This window comes from Styela clava, chromosome 14 (genome assembly GCF_964204865.1).
Source record: "Styela clava chromosome 14, kaStyClav1.hap1.2, whole genome shotgun sequence".
In the NCBI taxonomy this organism is placed as follows: Eukaryota; Metazoa; Chordata; class Ascidiacea; order Stolidobranchia; family Styelidae; genus Styela; species Styela clava.
Window position 1 is genome coordinate 10305246 of NC_135263.1, and position 22206 is coordinate 10327451.

Here is a 22206-nt window from a genome sequence, read left to right on the forward strand (position 1 = left end):
ATTTCTATTATTAAAGCAAATACAAAAATGATAACCAACAAATATATGTTTCACTGAGGTACCGCACACTTTTCTGATTCCTAGATTCTTTCAACGTTTACTCCAGGTCTAGGACTTGCAGGCGTATAAAACAAACGTGAAACTGAAAGTCCTTTGATCCTCGTGGGCATATACTTGAGCATTGATCTCTTTGTCAATGAATAAAACGTTACAAACGTTATATAAATGTACAAAAACATGTTAAAGGATATCAAGTTTAATATAAATTTGATGTTTCAAGTTGATTTCTTCTGTAAATCACAAATAAGGCTTTCAAAAAGTAGGCGGATAAAAATTCAATTTTTGCCTTGCTGTGTCTTTCATTTAAACCATAAGTCCAAGTATTCCGGAGAGTATGCAGACGCACATAGATGTCCATCCTAGTGCAAAACTATATCCCCAGTCTACTCTGGCAGATTCCACTGAATCGGCTTGTATTCCTGTATAGCAGGCCATCCCAGTCATTATAAAAACACCTGCATAAAGATAAAAATGAGTAATTCATTTCTACAAATTAGGTTTATTTTTCATATTCAATACAAAGAAAAGGTAAACAAATAATAGGGTCTAATTAAAAAGTAAACCACGATCTATCGTCCTAACACATGAATGCCCGAGAAAAAAAAAACTCCATTTCAGACTTTATTGGTTAAGTTGCTTGTTCGTATGGAGCTCCGACACAAAAAAAAAAATTATAGATATCCTGAACATCAAGTATCTAATTTTATTATCTATCTATCAATAGCTTTGAGCTATCATATTGCAGGGTTTAAAAATAACATTTAAACTTTTCAATGTAAGTTATACTAACCGGCCAATAGCGCCAGCAGTGCTCCAACTCTTCCTCGTTTTTTATCGTTTTTATCGAAAGCACTCATTCCTGAAGCCACGATTCCACATAATATGATGATATCTGCCATGATTAGAAATGCCATTGCTACTTTTTCTGCATCTCCTTTCAGAACTAGAAAAAAGACTCATCATTGAGATTAAAGTTTTATATAGAATATTTTGGAACTTTTATAAATTAATAAATATTTTGTTTTTAATATTTGCCTCAACCGTTTATATAAATTAGATATTTCTGGACACTGCTAATTTGTTATTGCTATCGGCAAAAAAATTAACAATATTCCGTTTATTTATATTCAAATTTTCCCTGGATTCCGCCCAATTGTTTTACTCCAGAGTTTGCAAATTTTTATTAATTGCCTCTGTATTTGATTTTTTTCCGTTTTGATGTCGCATTTTTACTGAGGATGTAGCATTCGAATATTCTGTATTATGTCTTTTTCTATTGATCTCGATTTAGGCATAAATTTTGTTATTTTCGTACTTTCTTGTTTTTGTCCCTCCGAGTTGATAGAATAAAATAATCCTTTAGAATATCCAGATATTTTATTTGTTGATGGAATTGTGCTATCGTAATAGATCCATCCGGGTGTAGAAATTGAAATGATCGATAATATCAATGCAAATATCAACCCACCGCCACAAATAACTTGTTCATTGGTCATATTATCTGCTCCACTTTTCAATACCAATACGTTAAATGCAAGAAAAAGCTGTAATTTGTGAAAAAATAACCATCAATGTGTTATCATCAAAATATGACTTCTAGTTTTATTTTTATGCTTCTAGAAAAGAATATATTTGAAGATTTGTAGGTTTGGTTAATTTTAGGTTGGCAATGAATGTTCATGTTTTTTATTTACATTCTATCAAAAAATGAGGGTTATCGCATATTTAAAACTAATTCATAAGGAAAGAAAACTCAATCAAGTCAAAAGTGTCCGAGATAGAGGCTCGAAACGAATATAGCAAAGTTTAAATTTGGCCTGTACGATAACTCATCCCTTTACTAGTCACGGAAAAAATAGCTAATTTGTCAAGTTTTGAACAAAAAAAAAGTACCATAATTAAAAGAGTTTAATAGAGACTAATGGCTAAAACCGATAAAAATGTACTGGACAATTACAGACAATCTTCTAATCTCTGTACATGATAGTAATTCATTGAAGCTTCTACAATATGACGCTCACATTAATATTCATTCATACTGCTTCAAAGCTGAACAGATTTGTTATTAATATTTTGCACAAATTTCTAATTATAACTTTCAATAACATGTCTCGGAAATGTATTTTTTTGTCGAACTAGATTAAATTTGAACCTCACATGTTGAATAGATGGCCCTATCTAAATTTTGCCTAATTCGGCCCAATAAGGTGGAGTATATCATAACATATGTATATTAATGCGAATATTTGCTTAGCAATTTTGCGCGTCGTCATTCAGCATAAACATTCTAAGGTCATATTTCATTTCATAAAGCTTGACCACGCTAGATTAGAAAGCATTGCGTTGGAAATGCATGTAGGGCCTACTCGTTCCTAGCCTGTAGTAATTTGAAAATCCGCATTTCGGAGATATAAAATTGATTACTCTTATGGAGATTCGTTGTAACAAATTAGATTGGCAGTGCGAAACCCTCTTCGGTCCTCCCAAAAATAGTATATTCTACATATCAATTACGCAATATTGCGCAATGAAATGGATTCAAGTCCGACCTCAGCATAAACCTTACCTCTGAAGGCCTGACTATATATGGGGTAAATCTGAGTGTTCCGACAGAACGCAAATTTTTTGTTGCCAGAAAATTGTCTTATTCAACTCTTAGAGCGCCAATTTGCAATTCTTCTATCAATACATTTTCAACTTTTAAACGAGGAACATAGAAATTGGGACTTGCTATGCGCCAAATTTTTTGAAAAAAAAACGACAAAATGAATGACCCGTTCATCAGTGATATTTTCCGTAAATTTTTGCTATTCCGTAATATTTTGATATAAAAAACACATTCAAAATAGTCACAGTTTATCTTATTCTATGTGAAATAGCAGTTTAAATAAAATTTGTCTGTTTGAGTCGGATTAAATTGTTTATGTTGGAAAAAAGTAGTTTTCTAACGAATGCGTTCCATGTATTTTCAAGACATGTGAATATGTGTGAACTACTCAAAGTTGAAGTAAGGAAGGTTTGGAAATACTATTGTTGTGGTTGCTGTTGCTGAAAAAAATAGGTTTCTACTTGATCAAACGTTTTAAATATTATAAAGATAGTCAAACCTCCTAAGCTGAAATAACAAGTTTGCACTTGATCAATTGTTTTAAATCATTAATTGGTGAAAGAGGGACATATATTTTAGATGACTATTACATTGATTCATTTCACTTTTTTTCACTGGGTTACCTGTAGCTTTTCAAAGTCAATTGATTTTTGTGAGGCTCGTTTGGAGGACCTTTCACTTTTGCGTCCACGTGCTTGAGTATTCAATTTTTTTTTTAACATTTTAAAAACATTGGTTGGATGGCTTAGTGGCTAGAGTAGAAAGTTGGTTTTACTATTTCTGTCGCACGACTACTGAATTTTAACGAAGTATGAATATGATTTGCGACATCTTGCGGAATCAGTTGAACACAAAATTCATAAAACCGCGTCATAGTTCGTTCCATCGTATTCCAGACCAAGGTTCGAAATAGATATGATGTTAAATTGAGGAAAAAAGGATATCTTTGATGTGTTAACATTTTTAATGTAATAAAAATTTAACGGTAGAGCTTAATGGTTGGATATATTTCTTCGCGGTAGCTTCGGAACATCGACAAATTTCGGGTAATTGGATATTTATTGTACCTTATAAAATGTATAATAAATATAAAATTCTTCAATTCTGTGATATGATACATATAGAAGTACTTGTTTGGTAAGTTACAATCTTGTCGGTAACCGTAGCGCAAACTTCTGTTGTGTATATTAGGTTTCTCTAAGACGCAATTTCTCGTTCTGAGTGGGGTTAACGACCCACGTCTTGCTTGAGTTATTATGTCGTTATGTTTCAAAAATATCCAGAAAATCATTACTGATATATTGTTATCTCACGCGGTAGGCATAAAACCAGTGACGATATAATATGTCCCCAATTTCTCCCATGAGAAAGGTCATCGTCCTAGATTCCGAATCCCTTATCTGGTGAGGAGTGTCATAACGTAATACCCGTAATGTCGATGAGGAATGAAGCACGTGCTGTGAAATATATCTCTTAAAAATGACACAAAATTATTTGCATTTTGTGGTATATTCTTTATCACATCCAACATCAAACCTTCAAAAAACGAAAATAAGAAATTGATGAATAATCAAATAGTAATTATGCTTTCATTCCTATAACTTTCAATCATATTGTCAAAAACTATCTTTGAAAGCTCTCAGAAGTAATTTAATAGCACTGAAAATAAATATTTTACTTATTAGTTTTAGCAGTTACAAATATTACGTTTCTCGGTGATGATGATTATTTCTTATGGTTAATGATTGAAAATATCAACAAGACAGTGGAATGAGTATGTATGTATTCAGCGCGAACACAACTTTTAGCTTTTTTGAAAGAAAAATTCTCACTATTCGTTCCATAATTCTCAGCATTGTATTTGCTGTCTGATATTATTGATATCCAAATTAATGTAAAGTATAAGCAGGGCTGCCATCGATATGAAACCAAAAATAAGGACATCAGGGAAGCAATAATAAAATAACAAATAACGAAATGTAACAATAAAAATGTTTCTGTGTCAGTGCGACCCGTGTCTAATCCTACTTTGCACTAGAAAAGATTTGCTCCAGCAGTTCTTTATTCCTAGAAACTATCTTTTTCATCTCACTTCTAAGTTGTATATTGATTCAAGGGTGCTCCCGAAGTATGCGAACCAAGATGGCGGACATCGGAACGTAACATGGGTAACAGGTTAGGGTTAGGCGATAATTTCTTTCCAATTTTCATTATTTCAGTTCTATTATCAGTTCGAAGACTAGCCAAGAGCCTCCCGTAGTATTTATACTTAAAATTATGGCCTAACCCTAACCTAGTACACATATTACATCCCGATGTCCGCCATCTTGGTTCGCATACTTCGGGAGCCCCGATTCAAGTTACACAACTGATCTTTGCTGGTAGGCTATTGTTTTGTCATTGTGGCAAATAATTTGCTGTTATTGAGTCATGAATGCGCGTAGCAAATAATAAGGTTCTAATATCATTCTTATCAAATCATTTATTCACATTGACCAAACTAAGTACTCGGTATAAGACCCTCTACACCTGGAATAAGACAAAAAATAAGGACGTTTTCTAGAAATCGGACAAAAATATTTTCTAAGACATGGCAGCCCTGAGTATAAGACATGCTTTTGTAATTTTCTCACATCGGTTGCTTAATTCAAACTAATTAAAACCCCTTCCGATCTACATCAATAGAAACGATTCAATGTTTGAATTAAATCAGTAATATTTTTTTTATTGAATTAATTGGAAATCTGTTGAAAATTTGTATAATAATTTTTTTTTGCGGATATAATTAGAATAAACTCTCTAGCCTACCCCATACCAGTCGGAAGCAGAGTAAAATATTCTGACCAAATTTTTCTCTCATTAAAATTCAATCTCTCATTAAAATTCCAGGAATTACGATCGCGCTAGGAAACCACAGCTCTTCTCTTCCAGAGATCAAATGAGAATGTTGCAAAGTTAAAAATAAAATAGCAGATAAGTTGAATGGTAGAATTAGAAGACGCAGTGGATAACACGTATATACTTGTAAGAATAGTAAAAATATACAGACGCAGTTTTTCAATCTTTCGTAAAATTCCAGAAATTGCGATCGCGCTAGAAATCCATAGAATTTCTCTTCCAGAGATCGAATGAGAATATTACGAAGTTGAAAAAATAGTAGATGAATAGTAGACCTAAAATACACAGTAGAAAACACGTGATGGGCGGGAAACAATTTTTAGCTCAGCTCGATTAAGAATAAATAGGGGATGTAGCACTGTCGAAATGTCACCATTCGATTTGTATATCGACTCTAATGTGCGGGACACACCTAGAATTATATCAAGATAAAGTTACAAATAGTGGTGTCGTTTCCCTTTACGCATGCTATCTAAGAAGAAAAACGAGAAGAAATTTGCCGCATTGGATTTGAGGTTTTGAAAGCCAGCGCGTATCTAATATATAGGACGTCTTGTACAGCTTTTTCTATTTAGGAAGTAAGTTATAAAGCAATATTTTTTTCTGATTAGCATATAGCAAGTAATTTACTTCAAATTGTTCAAATCTTGTTTATTTGAAATTTATCATCTGGTATTATGCTAGAGGCGTAAACGAGCGTTAAAATAATAAATAATAAATAAACTCAAAAAATGATTTCTGGAACCGATTATTCGAAGGAAAAACTCTGTCTCGATCTATTCAATCTTTTTACTACCACCCTGTGTCCTTTTTTTAATGAACATTTTGCGATGAAACTTGTTGCATAACTCGTAACCAACTTTGCACAAGGTAAAGTTTATAGCATCTTTACTGCTATCGTTGAAAAGAGGGTTTCGATTGACTAAAAATCAAATTACACTTTAAATATTTTAGTACAAATTATATATTGATATTCTATAAATATGGGAATTCTTCGACTTGGAAGTGGTGGTGGACTTGTGTTTGCACTTATTTTTGATATTATTGCTCTTTCAACACCTGGATGGATTTATGTGAACCCTTCTTCATGCACAAATTGCGATTATGCTCAAGGATTGTTTCAAAATGTTTCCGGAAACACAACAACGGAAAGTAAGCACATATATATATATTTGGAATTGTACGTCATTGTTAAACACTAAAATTGTTTCAGTTTTAAATGCTTCTTATGCTGGTGAGGAAAGTTTAGTTCATAAAATATGAACTCACTAATCGTGACGACTATGGCTTAGCCTTAGACCCGACTGCCAGTATGTATGGTTTCCTGGCTTCGAATGCTGTATAGCCCAAAAAAGCGACATTTGAAAATGTCGTTTTGAAAAAATGAGGAAAACGAATTTTTTTCGATTTTTAAAAGTAATTTTTATTGGAATACTTTGATAAACATTGCCTAAAATCTTTATCATGGACCAGCTTTTTATCAGCACCTATTTCTTTATAATTTTTTTTATACCCTTTTTTTTCATATTTCTAAATGTTCCTTTTTGTCTTGAAGCATTTTTCAAATTTTAGGTAAGCAGACATGTTGCTGTTACATTCTGCTCGGTTTTCCAAGTAAAAGACTAATAGTGTATTCGGAATTGTAGACTCGTCGTGTATTAGTAGGCTTACTCAAGCTTATTAGTGAATTTGGCACTCCGTGCGTGTATCGTTGCTCAACAATGACGTGTTTTTAGTTATACACTATAAAAGTCGCCCATACTATAGAACGTGATTTGGCATTTATTAATTTACATTTTTTCTTTTTCCAGCAATCCGAGGTGATGCAGAAAAGGTTGCCATATCCTTTCAGATAATGGGTGACGTCATACTGATATGTGCAGCCATAGCTTTATGTATTGGCGGTGGAAAAAAGGGTCAAGAAGTTGTAGGAAAAGTAGGAGGAGTTTTGTCTTTCGTGGCAGGTATGACAACGTTTATGAATTGCATTTATCATTCAGTACAATTGATGATTTTGACCAAATATGAACAGACGGGATCATGTATTTGATTGTAGATTAGATTTGTTTATTTGTTTATTAACATGGTTGGTATTTTGCAAACTCAAGATTATCAAGCAACAATTTCAAAACCACTTCAATGCAATAATTGATTTATCGAGTCGAGAATCTCAAACTTCGATTTTCGACTCCTGATTGACATAAATTTCGACTTTCAGTTCGAGTTAGCAGATGTGACTCTTATAATAAGAGATATTCACTTTCAAAAACCTAAACGTTTGTCAACCTTCATATAATTGACCCCAAATTCCGACGACTCTGAATCCAGATTGAAAAAATCCTGAATTCTGAAATTTCGAGACACAGCTAAGACTCCAACTATTGTTGGACACGAAGTGTATCCATGGATCGTTTAGTTATTATGTTGTTGTTGTTATTCTTTTCTTTGGTGCTGTGAAAAATTGACTTCCTATTCAACTACTGGGCCAATTGCTTTGAATGAGGATTTTAGTTGTTGAAGATCGTGTTGTCACTAGAGATCTGTTATTTCGCTGTTTAAATTTAATTCCGGAGAACGCCGTTTTTCTTTCCGCCAAGCGTGACGACCGACGTCAAGGCTGTTCTTCGTTTTGATTTTGTGAACTTGCCACGTTTTCGTATGGGTCGTTACTGGCACTACCGTTAGCTATTGGATTTTCGTTTCCATATATTTGCACTCTTGTTTGACTTAGAAGTAGTCACAGCCTCGGTCTATGATAAGCAAGCAGGATGTTATATTCACTTAATTGCCAAACGTTCACATTTTTCACATTTTTTTCAACCAGGTATATTTATTATGATTGGAGTTGCAAGTTATACCGGACTCTATGCTTCTTTCGTCGAAGAGAAAAACGTCGACTGGGGTTACAGTTTTGCCTTTGCTTGGACGGCTTCTTGCATTTGTATTATTGCGGCACCCTTAGCATTTATAGATAAATAACTTATAGACAATTGAAAACCAGGAAACACGGATATGAATGTTAAAAAAACGACCGTGTTTCGTTGGGCTTAACCTTTTTATGTTATTAAAATTGATTTGTAAATTATTACAGTGACTACAATAAATACTTTTTTTCCAAATTTCTAGACTGTGCTCAAGTACAAAAAATTGTCTCATTTATTTTTTGTATTCCATAGAATTCCAACAATCATTTTACATTACTAGACGCCCTTGTACAAGTAATCTTAAAAGTTTAAAGCCCCGTGAAAGACCTCGGTGTATTTATGAACCTACTTAGAGTGGCCCAGTTTCTTTTTATTCACATTAGATTCGTCTTGCCTGTCGTGGTCGCTTTTCATTTTAACACCATATCTATTTCAATATAAAAAATGCCAATAAAATTTTTTATTAATCAAAGACGGTTCATTAAAACGAAACGAACTTGTGTTTGATAATCATCATTTTAACTCAATGTTAACATAAAATCTTGGTTGTAATTTTGTATTTGTTGATGTTTTATTACTTGATTTTTTTGATCCCTTTTTTTATCAAATTTTGGTAATTATCTGGCCGGAGGTTCTCTATTAATGATTAATGGCAAACAAGGAAAATCCCGTTACTCTATATGTTAACACAAAATCTTGGTTGTAATATTGGTTGGTGCTATTTTATATTTGTTAACGATTTAGTACTTGATTTTTTTGATCTATCTTTTATCAAATTTTGGTAAATGTCTGGCTGGGGATTCTCTATTGATGATTAGGGGCGAATAAGGAAAATCCCTTTGTTTCCAGATAGACACGTCAGTTCAGTGGTAATCAAATTGTCATGATTATTTCAGTGTTATTTTTTGTTTTCGAATTTTTTTTTTTGTCAAAGAGGGAAAGAAAAATACATGGCTAGAGCCTTCGATCGGAGTGTGGTGTTTAGCTGTAACTGGGATACGAAGATAACTTCACCGATGTGAAGTCAAATTTAAAAACTTGGAAACGTAAAACTTCAAACTTCAAGTCATCAAAACAAGAATTTTAGCCAATAATTACCATATCCTATTTATATGTTGATGTTTTTTTTCAAATCAATTTTCAAAAAATAAAAAAATAAAAAATTATATTTGGAAGCAATGATAAATAAACGTCCACAAATAAACATAATAAAAGTTTGATTTGGTCTAGGTAATTTCATTAATGTTGTATTGTGAGACGATATGATTCATGGCTAATAATTAAAATTTGAAACTGAAATAGTATATCGCATTATTTGGATTCATATAACGAAACTAATTAAGCATTGGACTGAGTGAAAAGCATTGGCGCAAGATCATACTTTGAACAGAGCATACTGGATTAAAGAGTAGAAGATAACCCTATTCATTTATTACAAATATCCACCAAACATTCTGAATTCATTACTCAGTCACATTGCGGAATTCAGAGAGTAAATACATGTTTGACTAAGAGATGTTAAACATGGGATATGTATGTCAATAAAATTATAAGCTAATGGTAACCCCGGCATCCATTTCTGAGATTTACATTTGTTAAAGGGATCATAACATATTCCCAGATATTTTAAAGAGTCTATCAAAAATGGACTATCGATGTAACCTTCCTTTAATTCTAACCATATTATTGCTTTATACCAAGCATTTAAGTGGAATACACGTGGATTGAAGAAATATTTTGTGATCTCAATTTTATTCCTTTCACTAAAAGAAAATTTGCTACTACTTGCGGCCCTAACTAACGCGGAGCCCTGTGTGAAACTAATTGGGGGATCGCTTATTTTAAGTCGGGGTAGAGATAATAACTAATTCATTAATTTTTTAATGAATTAAGTAAATTCAATAATTCACACTTAGAATGTGCATGGGGCCTAAGAAAGGGAGGGTCTCCCTGCGGCCGCCTAGGTCAAAGTGATCTAAAGACAATAGCAATTATGTTTCCCCGACTATTGACTCCAGAAAATTCTTCCTATACTTTACCATTAGAAAATTATTGATGCCCATATTGGAAGTGTTTCTCGAGTCGAAGCTTACAAACATGTTTACATGTTCATAACCATCATTATGATTTGAAATATATAATCATCTGTCATTTTTATCACCTCAAAAAGCAACGAAACCGCGGAAGCCAGAATGGCTATTGATTATCTGAATATTATTTGCATTTGATCGGATCAAACGTATGCCACGTGGTGGCGCAATACACATAAATATAGAAAAATTTGAAATATCAATCGAATATCGGAATTTGAAGAAAAAGAAGTAATAGACTTTTAACCATATTCAAAGTACAAAAAATTTGCAAACAATTTTTTCACTAGTTTCGAAAAAAAAATCTTTCCCTACAACAAATGTCACCCACCCCAACAATAACAACAACAATTAAGCAAAACAATTCCTATGAGCACTTCGAGCGCAAAAACGTATTTTGAAATAATACCAAAATCAAGATATTAATAACACTAATTAAATATGCCTGAAATGGGCCCCTCAGTGCAGTTAATTTCAACAACATTTTTATTCAGATTAGTTCAAATCAAGGTCGCTATCTATATACTAAAAGTGGAGCGTATATTTACTGCAGAACAGCACGGACAACTAGCTAAATTTACAGTACTGGTCCTTTGTCATGGAAGTTCAAAACACTGTTGCCTTTCGTCGTTCCACTCGAGCGGCGAAGACGAATGTGATGATTTTTGTTGTTTATTATGATAAAACACTTTCTGGAAAGACTTTCTGGAAAGAGCTGGAATGCTTTCAATACAAAAGTAACGAGATATTCTTATATATATATATACCTGTAAAACTATTGTTCTGATTGTTGGTACAATAAGGTGTATGCCTAGATCGAAAACTAGATTTCCATCAAAGTAAACATACGGGTATATAGATATTATATTATACGTAAACCTAGTATGCAAAATACTTCCGCGTCATTGCATCTGAATATGTTTTGATCGGTTATTTAAACAAAGTCACTTTAAAGAAACGCTATCGTAAAACATACATGAGATTGAAAGCAAACGAATTGTAAAGACCGTTATAATTTTCAAGCAACATAACCTAAATATCATACTCATTGGTACAATATATATCTCAACAGTACACCTATGGTTTTCTATTAAAAAGCACATCTTCACCCGTTTAGTTTACATTAATGAGACTAATCATTTCCTGAAAAAAAAAAATTTGTATTCGGTCATAATTATTATAATTCTTCTTAATCTTCTATGTTCTTCTAAAGAAACCCTATGCATATATCTTGGACTCACGCGTAAAAAGTCAGTGTATAATAATAGGGTGTGTTGAGTGTAAATTTGTAATTAATTTTGTCTAAATGTACTTCATTGTTTAGTAGTTTTAGCATAAAAAATTTGGTACTCCTGGAGTATGCGAACCAAGATGTCGCATAACCTGAACCCTAACCTGGTACACAACCTGAGTTCAGGTTGTGCGCCATATTGTTGCGCATACTTCAGGAGGTCCAAATTTTTTATGCTAAAACTACTAAACAATGAAGTACATTTAGACAAAATTAATTACAAATTTACACAAAAAGTACATTCTGGTATAAAACCTTATAGAACCATAAAATCATAAGCTCCTGTATTACTGCATTATTTGTGATGAACAACAATAGTTTTTCCAATAACAATGTTCTTAGATCAACCAAGATAAATTATTTGGCAGAGAGAGCAAAGTTCATTGAATTCGTATTGAGTCTAATTTCTAAGCTATTCAGAATCCCATGCATCAGAAACGAGTGAGGAAACTTTTACTTTCCTATGATGTTTGAGATTGAGATTTATTTCGATCCTCGGCGTTTTGGATAGGTAATTATATCTTTACAGGTAAAGATGAACTTGAAAGTTTTCTTCATTTTTGCAAAAATATACTTTTTATTTAACAGTGCGGTTTTGAAATAACATTGAAGTAACCTTCGTATAAGATAAAGCGGTACTCCCGTAGTATAGGAACCAGGTCAGGGTTAGGCCATAATTTTATTTCAATTTTCCTTATTTTAGTTCTATTACGAGTTCGGGGACTGTCTATGTTAGCCAAGTGAATATACCCCCTGCCCATATGCTTCAGTCCCTTTACACAACTTGATGTAAAGTAGACGAACAAAATTAGTTACCTGCATATTGATACATACACTTCTGGAGCGTTAATAAAACAATAGAGTTTGAAATAGTAAAAACAACGCTCGTTGCTATAGAATTCCTTAGAAACGACTGGTCGTGAATCCCGGTTGCTAAGATATTGCTGTGAAAATATCAAAATGTCTTTTGTGATGAACTCGTTGAAAATGTTTGAAAGCATTTTTTAAAAGAGACACGTAAAGCAAATAATAAACATAGGGTTGTATTTTTATATGCAAAAAGGATTATCCGGAAACTCCGAATCTGAAGCCACGCGGGGTTTTGTCAATATTCTGATGGTTTTGAGAGGAGCTATAAACCGAGCATAACCTTTCAATTCTTTTGTTGAAGATAAAGAGAATGACGAAGTTTGTTATAGAAAGACGACGAAATATTTGAATTGTTGCAGTTCGATATCTTTTTCCTTCAGGTAACGATGATTTTTCCATCGATGTATCTGATCAAAATATTAAAACTATCCATAATTGTATAGATGTGGTGTGAGTTGTTAGTACAGTATGTTTACTGATATTCGTTTGGCATTTTGCGTTTAGCTTTTTAATTTTATCGGAGAAAACACTTTTGAAATACAATTTCTCAATAAATTAGTAATTAGAGATACTAATACATTTAGACAATATATTTTTCATTTTGGCACAATGGCACAACAAGAAATGGCGAAGCTATCCTATGAAGAAATGGGTAAATAAATGTTTCCTTCGCTAGTTTTGTTTGTAACAAGATTTCGTTTTGCCGTTCACTTGTTTATTGGAAATAATTTTTAAAATTATTAAAGTACCATTATGATCAGTGAATTAATGAGAAATTGAGTCGTATTGCAAATGGAAAATATTATCCTATTATTAACTAGACAAGCGATTTGATGTTACTTATTATTCAATTTATTAAAAAACACATGCATGTTCTTTCCTGAAAGTTTAAGTCTAAAAAATTTGGATGAGTTGCTTTTATGTCCAAAATGAGATATTTTTACTTTTGATGTTTGGTATATCTTTAATTAATATTTATTCATATTAGTCTTATAAAATAAATCGATTAATATTTCTTTGAGATAATGGCACTTTACTTAGAACGTTATAAAAAGATTATATCATTTTGTGATTCTTTTTTGTAGATATCGATTCAATTTAACTATATGCTTGCAACATCTTCTTGGCACAATTTCTTTTTTTTACAACTTTCACACTGATTCAATTGTTTTAACCTGTACTTTGCAAAATCACAGAATGATGTAGCGCCCTGGGACAATACTCAGGAATAGTTCACAGAGGGATGTACATATATAAAAAATGTTGAAATGTCATCGTTATTTTTAAAAACTTCTATAATTTGTGATATATCTACCCAAGGAAAGAATAACATAAAATTGAATAGTAACCTCGATTAATGTTTTTTACAGAGCCATCCTCACCACCGCTGATATATAATAAGAGAAGGAATCAAATACATTTGTCGACCTGATATTTTCCCGAATAGTGAATCTGTCTGTACATGTTTAAAAGGTTTATTATTGTGTATTTTTGCTTTGAAAGTAGCAAACCATTGTTTTCAATTTCGGACGGCACGCGGAAGAATTTTGTGGTCAAATTTAGACGATTTTGGCACTCGAGACGAAAAATGTTGCCCACCCCTGACCTAGAGTAACCCGGTATGTATCACAGCGCAGTGCATTGCTTGTCATATATATGTCAAATGATAATCACAAGTTTCTACTTACTTTAAAAAAATTTTAACCCATTAAAAACGATTTATTATAACATACCATAAGTTTGAATAGTTAATCCCGTGAAAAGAGAGGACATTTTGACATTTCAGTGTCCTCTGAGAACGTTGAATTTTTAACAAAAGAGAAGGACAAATCCTCCAAAAGAAAGGATGACATATGGTCACCCTATTTATATCAAACTGTTTACCAGGCTTACAAGGTTCTGTAGCGCTCCCACGTGTTCGTTGTTTTGATGAATATAATTTACATATGCAACGCTAGTTAATACTGGCTAGGCAGCTTTCATCAGACAGATATTTCGGTTGTAATTTGTATTTACAAGTTCATATTTCACTATGATGTGTTATGTCGTGAGTTATTTTCAACGAATATTCCGCAGAACCCTAGTGTTCCGTGAAAGTCGTTCGGGTGTACCGCGTTAAATTGTTGCTTCGTAATTATTATTTTTTGATTGACATAATGTATGATAACAAAATGTATTATAACGCCAATAAGTACGTATGTTGCGCGGTGATGGCTGTTTTCATGTGTTGATTTCCGTAACCATGACTGAACAGCAAAATGTTAACAGTACCGAAACAGTAGGAATGTAACCAACATATCAGACACCATTGGGAAACTCCGTTGTCACTCGAACTGACTCGTTTTCGTACTGTTTTTTACTTGTGTTTCCAGAATTTAGGTTAGGATCAAGTGAATAAGATGGACTTCATCAGTCATTTTTTGTATGAAAGCGTTTGCTCAAGTGGTTAGAGCGAGGGAGCCTAAGTTTAGTTGAAGTAACGTATTTAAAAAACGATCACAAAAACGGATAGAGGCCGCGATAGGCCAGACTAAAATTAGCTTTCAATACTTTTTATCGGCAGCTGCTTAAATACATTTTAAACAATATGGTGGGTTTTGAGATTCAAAATATGTTTATGCGCCAGCTCACAGAAAATATCATTAACAAAAGCACTATAAATTCTTCCTACTAATCGCATATTTTTCAGAACAAATTTTTTATTACTGCAAATAAAAAAACTTGGAAGACAAAAAGACCATCGGATTATTTTTATTCCTACCCTAAAATTTAGAAGCAGGACTAGAAGCACGGATCAGAGAACACGTCGAACACGTCTAGTTGAAATTAATTCATCGTGCAAAAGATTTTCCCTCAAATGAAAACAACCCCAGATTGTGTCATTGACACATATCTTATTTCACAAAGAAAGCTATTTCAATTCGATAATTTGCTTTATCTCTTAACGTCTATCGGATCATATTTGATTATGATTGTTGTTTGCTGGGACATAAAGAAACTTTTGGTTTTTATATTTTCACCATTATCACCATTGATCACGTTTTTATAATACAATTTTATGAGAAAACTATACAAAGATCTCGTTACATTTAACACCATTTTTTATATAGAGTTAAAACATTTTAAAACATTGAAAGTACAAGTCTTCACATTACACACTGGCTATTGACAATATACATAGACATGTTGGGCTTTTATCTGCTTCCCAATCAGTTTGATTTGTTGCTATTTGTGGAGAAAAAGAAAAAGTAACAATTGTAGAGATGTGTTTGGTTGGAGTTACAAAAAAAAAAAATTCAAAACAGCATCACTGACTCAAACTCTACAGTTTTTGTATGAAACGTTACTTACAGAAAAATCAATTTATCATCGTTGTTACAAATGTATGATTGCAAGACATAAAATTCTCGAAGTTTCCTAATTTCTTAAATTTTAAAAGTGTTTAATATATTTAAAATTTCACATTCTATTATGCAGTATGTCCAGTTTCCAATTTCGCATGTTCTATTATGCAGTATGTCCTATTCGAATGGTGGACGGGCAATGTTCCCCATTTCAAACATTCAGTAAAATGCCCACAATGCACCTTCACACCTTAGTCTCAAGTTTCGTATCAAATTTTTTACAAATTCGTTCTTAAAATTATAAATAGTCTGGTATATATGTTGGTTTAATTGTGGAGATACTTTTACATAATTGCAAAAATAAATTCCGATATCTCTCAAAAGATATGAAACTGGATGAAACACCACTATAATATTTAGCAATGTATATATATACTTATTAAACTAGAATACTAGTGGATACTCATTTGAGGGCTTTTACCACATTTATCGCTGTTCGAAACTTCAGGGTCTCATTACACAGACCCGCGGGGAGAAATTATTATGTTTCTAAACCCCATTTTGAAAACTAAGGATAACTGAAATGGGAATTAGAAACCCTAACAAAACATTTCAATCTTTACAATTTGTGAAAATGCGAATTCCAAGAGCTCATATATTGTGGTAAAGTAGTAAAGTACAGATGGGTGTGTATTGGTTGCCAAGGTATGCTACATAATGGCAAAAACCTCTTTTGTACTTAAAGACTACAGGGGAATTCTATTACAATAACACTATACCAAACTTCTTTATTTCTGTAATAGGAATCCGCTACAAAACAAGTCTGGCTTTTATAATAGTATCTCTCATCACTAAATATTTATGAAACTGTTCTCTCACTGAAAATGAGGATTCAATGGGTTGCGTTGCTATGGCCCACTCAATTTTTTAAGCTAGCTCATATCTGCATCTTCATTTTCAAAGACATCTCAGGATAGACTTCTTTGCATTTGGAACGAATATTCTTCTTAGAAAATTTTTAGACGATTCTGTTACAAAAATATAGGAAAGCAATGTTTTTTTAATAGATTTGCTGATTATTAATATTACTGCTGCTTTTTGTTTCAGTTCAATTCAGCTTTATCTGTCAATTTCGATGTAATTACTTGCATCACAGCGTAGAAAGATGGGACTGAAACTCAGCCAGTTATTTTTTCTCAATTTTGATTTGATTCACTCTTTTAAAAAGATTAATTTACTCAATATACGTAACGTTTATCATAATTCCAAATAACTAAAAGCAACAGATAAATTTTATTTTATTAAAAATTTTTATTTTTGCCTCAGTTCAAAAAAAAAAACATTCCAACTAACTCCCAGAACACGAAGTTTAAACAATTAGAAGTATGAGCAGATTCCTTACCATCAGTACTTTGATAGGTAATGACATTCGAATAAAATAATTAATCATTTTTTTATTCATAATATATATAGAAATTAATAGAAATTTTTATATGAACTTGTCCAAAATTTATAACACTCAAGATATGAACAGTTCTTTTTAAAAAAATTATGTGCGGATGATGGAACAAAAATGTTCTAAATATTGCTACTTTTTATTCAAAGGGTTAAATTTTAATGCGGTCAAAGCATCTATTGCACTGATCAAATTAATAATGACTCATATATCTTCATTCTGATTTTTTTTTCAAATAGCAATTTAACTAATTTACTTCCAATAATATACAATTCAGTTGGAGAATTTAACCAAGACAAGGGATTGTGACTATGGAACCGCAAGGTATTTAATGAAATACCTTTATTTTATTAATTTAAGTAAAATATACATCATCGTGATATCCCGTTTTATTCTTTATACTAATTAACTGGAATAAAAGACATCTCAATAAAAACAGTTAAATATGTAGTAATATTTTCTGTAGACATATCATGTTTATAACTCAAATGAATATTTCATTAAAAATTATGTTAAAAATGTTTGTTAGTTTCTACTTTTACGCCTTATTGTTTTCACTTGTTACAATTTAAACTTAGGTTATTTAGAATGTCATTTCTTTTAGCATAATTATAACACTTCACTAACAGTAAATTTACATTTTTTCATTCTTAGACTAGATTTAATGGTATATTGATTCAATGATTTATAATTACACTTCACCTTCAGTAATTTCACATTTTTTGAATTTTAGTCTAAAATCAAAGATTCGTTCAAATGATGCTTGTTTATTAATGGACTGAAACAATCTTTGTTTTGTGTGGCATATACATGCATCCAATATACCCTACACAAGCATCATATTTTTGAACAAAAATAATAATTTTTTTCAAGCAATTCAACTCGTTTTGCACTCTATTCGCGGACGTATCTGCTTTTGATAATACTTAAATGATCAATTTATTTTTTATTTATTTTTCATGCTGTGTTTGTTAAACTTTCTGATCCGTAATATACATGATTGCCATTTTTTGGAACTTGGTTGTAACAAAACACATTTTTATTTTGTTAAGCGACAGCTCCGCCAGCGTATGTACCACCACATATAGTTCCAGTTGCAACAGCACCAGCTGCATACTCACCTACAGTTGCACCAGTCGCTTATGCACCAGGTATGATTTTTCACAAAGTGTTAGTTTGATTTTGAATTTTTGCTATTCTATCGACTGCAATCGTACAATGGTCGCCGGGTGCCGAATGTCATGCTCCGTTAGACCAATGATAACTTCTTACGATTTTAGTAAAAATCCTTGAATATCTTTGGGATTTCACTATCGTTCGCTTATGTTATATTGTGAAGTCTTCACCGTCCTAAAATGGTCAAGCTACATTATAAGTACCGGTATTCAAATATTATTAGAAAAATATGACGAAGCGCACGTTGCCGCTTCATTATATTGTCGCTACCCATTACAGACCGAAATTTTTTTTTTGAACAGTTTGCAAGTCTCATTGTTTGTTAAAAAACTGATTCAGTACAAGTGCATGATTTTCAGGACATATATTTGGATGTTTTTTGTGTTGCATTCTATATACTTTAGTTTTGTACTTGTAGAAATCAAATGAAATAAACTCAATGTAATAATAAATAAAACAGATTTCAATCATATAAAAGAACATCTAATAGTTCGTACTGAATTTTTTGCTTATAACACAAGCATCCACAAAATCAAAAACTCAATTTCAAATATTCTTTAATTTATTAAGCTCCACAGCCAATAATTCAGCAGCAACCGGCTGCTGCTCCTACAATTGTTATCAACCAATCTTCTTCGACATCAAATCAACAGCAGCAGCAACAACAACAGCAGCAGCAACAGACAGGCGGAAGGCTGTTACTTCGTAGGGGAAAATGCCCCACGTGTGGGTAAGAAGTTTCAATGTTACATTGTTTCTTTGAATACGGATAGGAACGTAGTCTGGATCAGGCTTGAACTTAAAAAAAATGTCAATACCTCTGGCGTTATAATCATAATCAACCACTATTCTAATCTACAATCATTTTGTATCGGTGGAGCCAGTTGGGCATTTGAGGTATGAGTTCAGAGACTTCAATGGATGTCTTTTTTGGGTGCCAATTCGGGTTTAAAACGTTGAAATTTTGTATATCAATATCTAATAATATTTATTGTAAACAATGGAAAACAAGAGAGCGATGCTCAAATATATAAACACGAAGACAAAAACGAAATATTTCACCCCCAATTTCCCCCAAAAATATATCGTGGACGAGGCTGGAACTGTCGACCGTCGTAACTTACTAGTACCAAACGATTCGACCCGTAACTGTAGTATTAATTAGTTTACATTACTTCACCTTTTATCATTTACCATTTACCGGTATCAAAAACAATCAATGTGTCTATATTTTATCATTGTTTTTTGTTACTATTTATTTATACTATTTTAGAATCGGAAAACTGAAAGGTCACTTCACTCCATGTGGAATATGTTGCGCTGTGTTCTGGTTCCCAGTTGGCTTGATTTGTTGCTACTTGTGGAGAAAAAAGAAATGTAACAACTGTGGAGATGTATTTGGATAAAATTGGATAAAATTCAAAAATGTTCAAACAATATTTTACACAGCAATACTAACTTGAATCTTTCTGTTTTTGTATGTCATCATTTTATCAACATTGTAAAGATTTATGATTGCAAGATATAGATTTCTGATTATTTTGATTTTAAAGTTGTTAAATATATTGATGGTTACAATCGGGCAAAGTATTCGTCACAATATTGGACACGGAATGGACCTATGGATCGTTTTTTTATTATGTTGTTGATGTTCTTGTTGGTATATTTCTTATTGTTATGAGAGAAATCGCGTTACCTACTGGACCTATTCAACTAAGTCTTTGAAAATTTCAGCGGTTGGAGATTTTATTTTGCTAGATGGCTATTACTATTACTTATTTCCGAAAAATCCATGGGATTCGTTTTTGTGTGCGACGAGGTCATAAAAATTGCGCTTTTTGAGGCGATTCGCTTTCCCGTAAGTTGACGTCAGGTGGTCAGGGGAAATCGTGACGACTGCGGTACTGGTAGTCTGCTGTGATAGATTGCATACCCGTAGGGATTAGTTTGCAAAGAGATATTTAAAATACTGAGAAACATCCGATGGTGCCTTGTAACTTATTTGTTTTTGTGTGTCCGTCATGGATGCATGAAGCTCTAGTCTATTTACAGTCTATTTTCTGAATTTCTCTACTGTTCTTATAGTTTGTACGTTGTACTTACCGATGTCGAGCCGGGGAAGTAATTGAGCATGATATTGAGGCTGTAAGTGAAAAATGTAAGCTCACTGACTTTTAGTTATCTGATATTTGATATCAGACTGTTGTTTAATGTTTACCAGTCTTACAAGGTTCTGTAGCATCCTCATGTGTTCGTTGTTTTGATGAATATAATTTATATATACAACACGGATCGAGGGATGTGTCCCCGACCATCGATTTTCTTGTTTATTTCCGTAACAATGACCAATCAGCAGCAAGTCAACAATGACGTAACAATTAGAATTTTTGTTAAATTTTGGCAAGCGGAAGAATTTTGTCTTGAAATTTTGTCTATTTCGGGACGCGTGGCGAAAAAAGTTCCCCACTCCTGGACTAGACTGAAACGAGCTATTAGTAGTTATTTTTATTAGTCAGTCATTTTTGATCGGTGTTCTAATTTATTTTAAAATAATAAATTCGAAAGTCAATGAAAATGTCTGTTGCGTGGTTGTTTTCGCGCCCTAGTGCATTTCAATAACCCTGACTGAACAGCAAAATATTAACGGAAATATATCAGTAGGAATATAACCAACATCTTAGACACCATTGGGAAACTCCGTTGTCACTTGAACTGATTTGTTTTCGTAATGTTCTTTACTTATGTTTCCAGAATTTATGTATAGATCAAGTGAATAAAATGGACTTCAGCGGTTATTTGTTTTTTTATGGGAGCATTTGCTCATAGGGGGTTAAAGCGAAGGAGCTTAAGTTTAGTTGAGACTTAAATTAGCCTTCAATATTTTTTTATTGGAAGCTGCTTAAATATTTTTTTTTAAACAATATGGTAGGTTTTAATATTCAAAACATTTTTCAATCGACAGCTCACAGAAAATATCATTAAATAAGCACTAAAAATCCGCCGTCCTACTAATCGCATCTTTTTCGGAACTAATTTTTGATTACTGCAACAAAAACTATCTGGAAGACAAAATGACCATTGAAATATTTTATTTCTATCTAAAATTAAGAAAACAGGACTAGAATCTACTAAATAGATCACAGAACACGTTGAACGCATTTCTCGTTGAAATTATTTCATCGCACAAAAGGTTTTTCCTCAAATGTCAACTACCCCACAGTGTGCCATCGAGACATATCTGATTTCACAAAGAATTTGAAAGGTATTTAAATTCGATAATTTGCTTCATATCTCAACGTCTATCGGATCATATTGGGTTATGATTGTAGTTTGCTGTGCCGTGAAGAAACTTTTTTTTTAACATTATCACCATTGATCACGTATTTATAATACAAATTTATGAGAAAACTTTACAGAGATCTCGTCAAATTTTTCATATGGAATTGAAACATTTCAAAATATTAAAAGAACAAGTCTTCATGTTATACA

At 32.5% G+C, this 22206-nt stretch overlaps 3 protein-coding genes across 4 annotated transcripts; 2 read left to right on the plus strand and 1 right to left on the minus strand.

Moving 5' to 3' along the window:
* LOC120341588 (uncharacterized) lies at positions 1-1600 on the minus strand. The gene is made up of 3 exons (XM_039410123.2): positions 1376-1600; positions 851-1003; positions 1-515 (listed from the first exon to the last, which is right to left on the minus strand). The coding sequence occupies exons 1-3, from the start codon at positions 1554-1556 to the stop codon at positions 364-366; spliced, it is 486 nt and encodes a 161-aa protein (XP_039266057.2). The 5' UTR covers positions 1557-1600; the 3' UTR covers positions 1-363.
* A 4921-nt stretch (positions 1601-6521) lies between these two features.
* On the plus strand, positions 6522-9560 carry LOC120341423 (uncharacterized). Its single transcript, XM_039409928.2, has 3 exons — positions 6522-6718; positions 7378-7530; positions 8391-9560. The coding sequence occupies exons 1-3, from the start codon at positions 6550-6552 to the stop codon at positions 8543-8545; spliced, it is 477 nt and encodes a 158-aa protein (XP_039265862.1). The 5' UTR covers positions 6522-6549; the 3' UTR covers positions 8546-9560.
* An 8218-nt stretch (positions 9561-17778) lies between these two features.
* On the plus strand, positions 17779-20256 carry LOC120341336 (uncharacterized). 2 transcript variants are annotated; one of them, XM_039409824.2, is made up of 4 exons: positions 17779-17865; positions 18594-18692; positions 19288-19447; positions 19991-20256. In XM_039409824.2, the coding sequence occupies exons 1-4, from the start codon at positions 17853-17855 to the stop codon at positions 20121-20123; spliced, it is 405 nt and encodes a 134-aa protein (XP_039265758.2). In that variant the 5' UTR covers positions 17779-17852; the 3' UTR covers positions 20124-20256. The 2 variants fall into 2 exon arrangements, with proteins under 2 accessions (XP_039265758.2, XP_077976298.1); XM_078120172.1 differs by having other exon boundaries at positions 18600-18692.
* The last annotated feature ends 1950 nt before the right edge of the window (positions 20257-22206 follow it).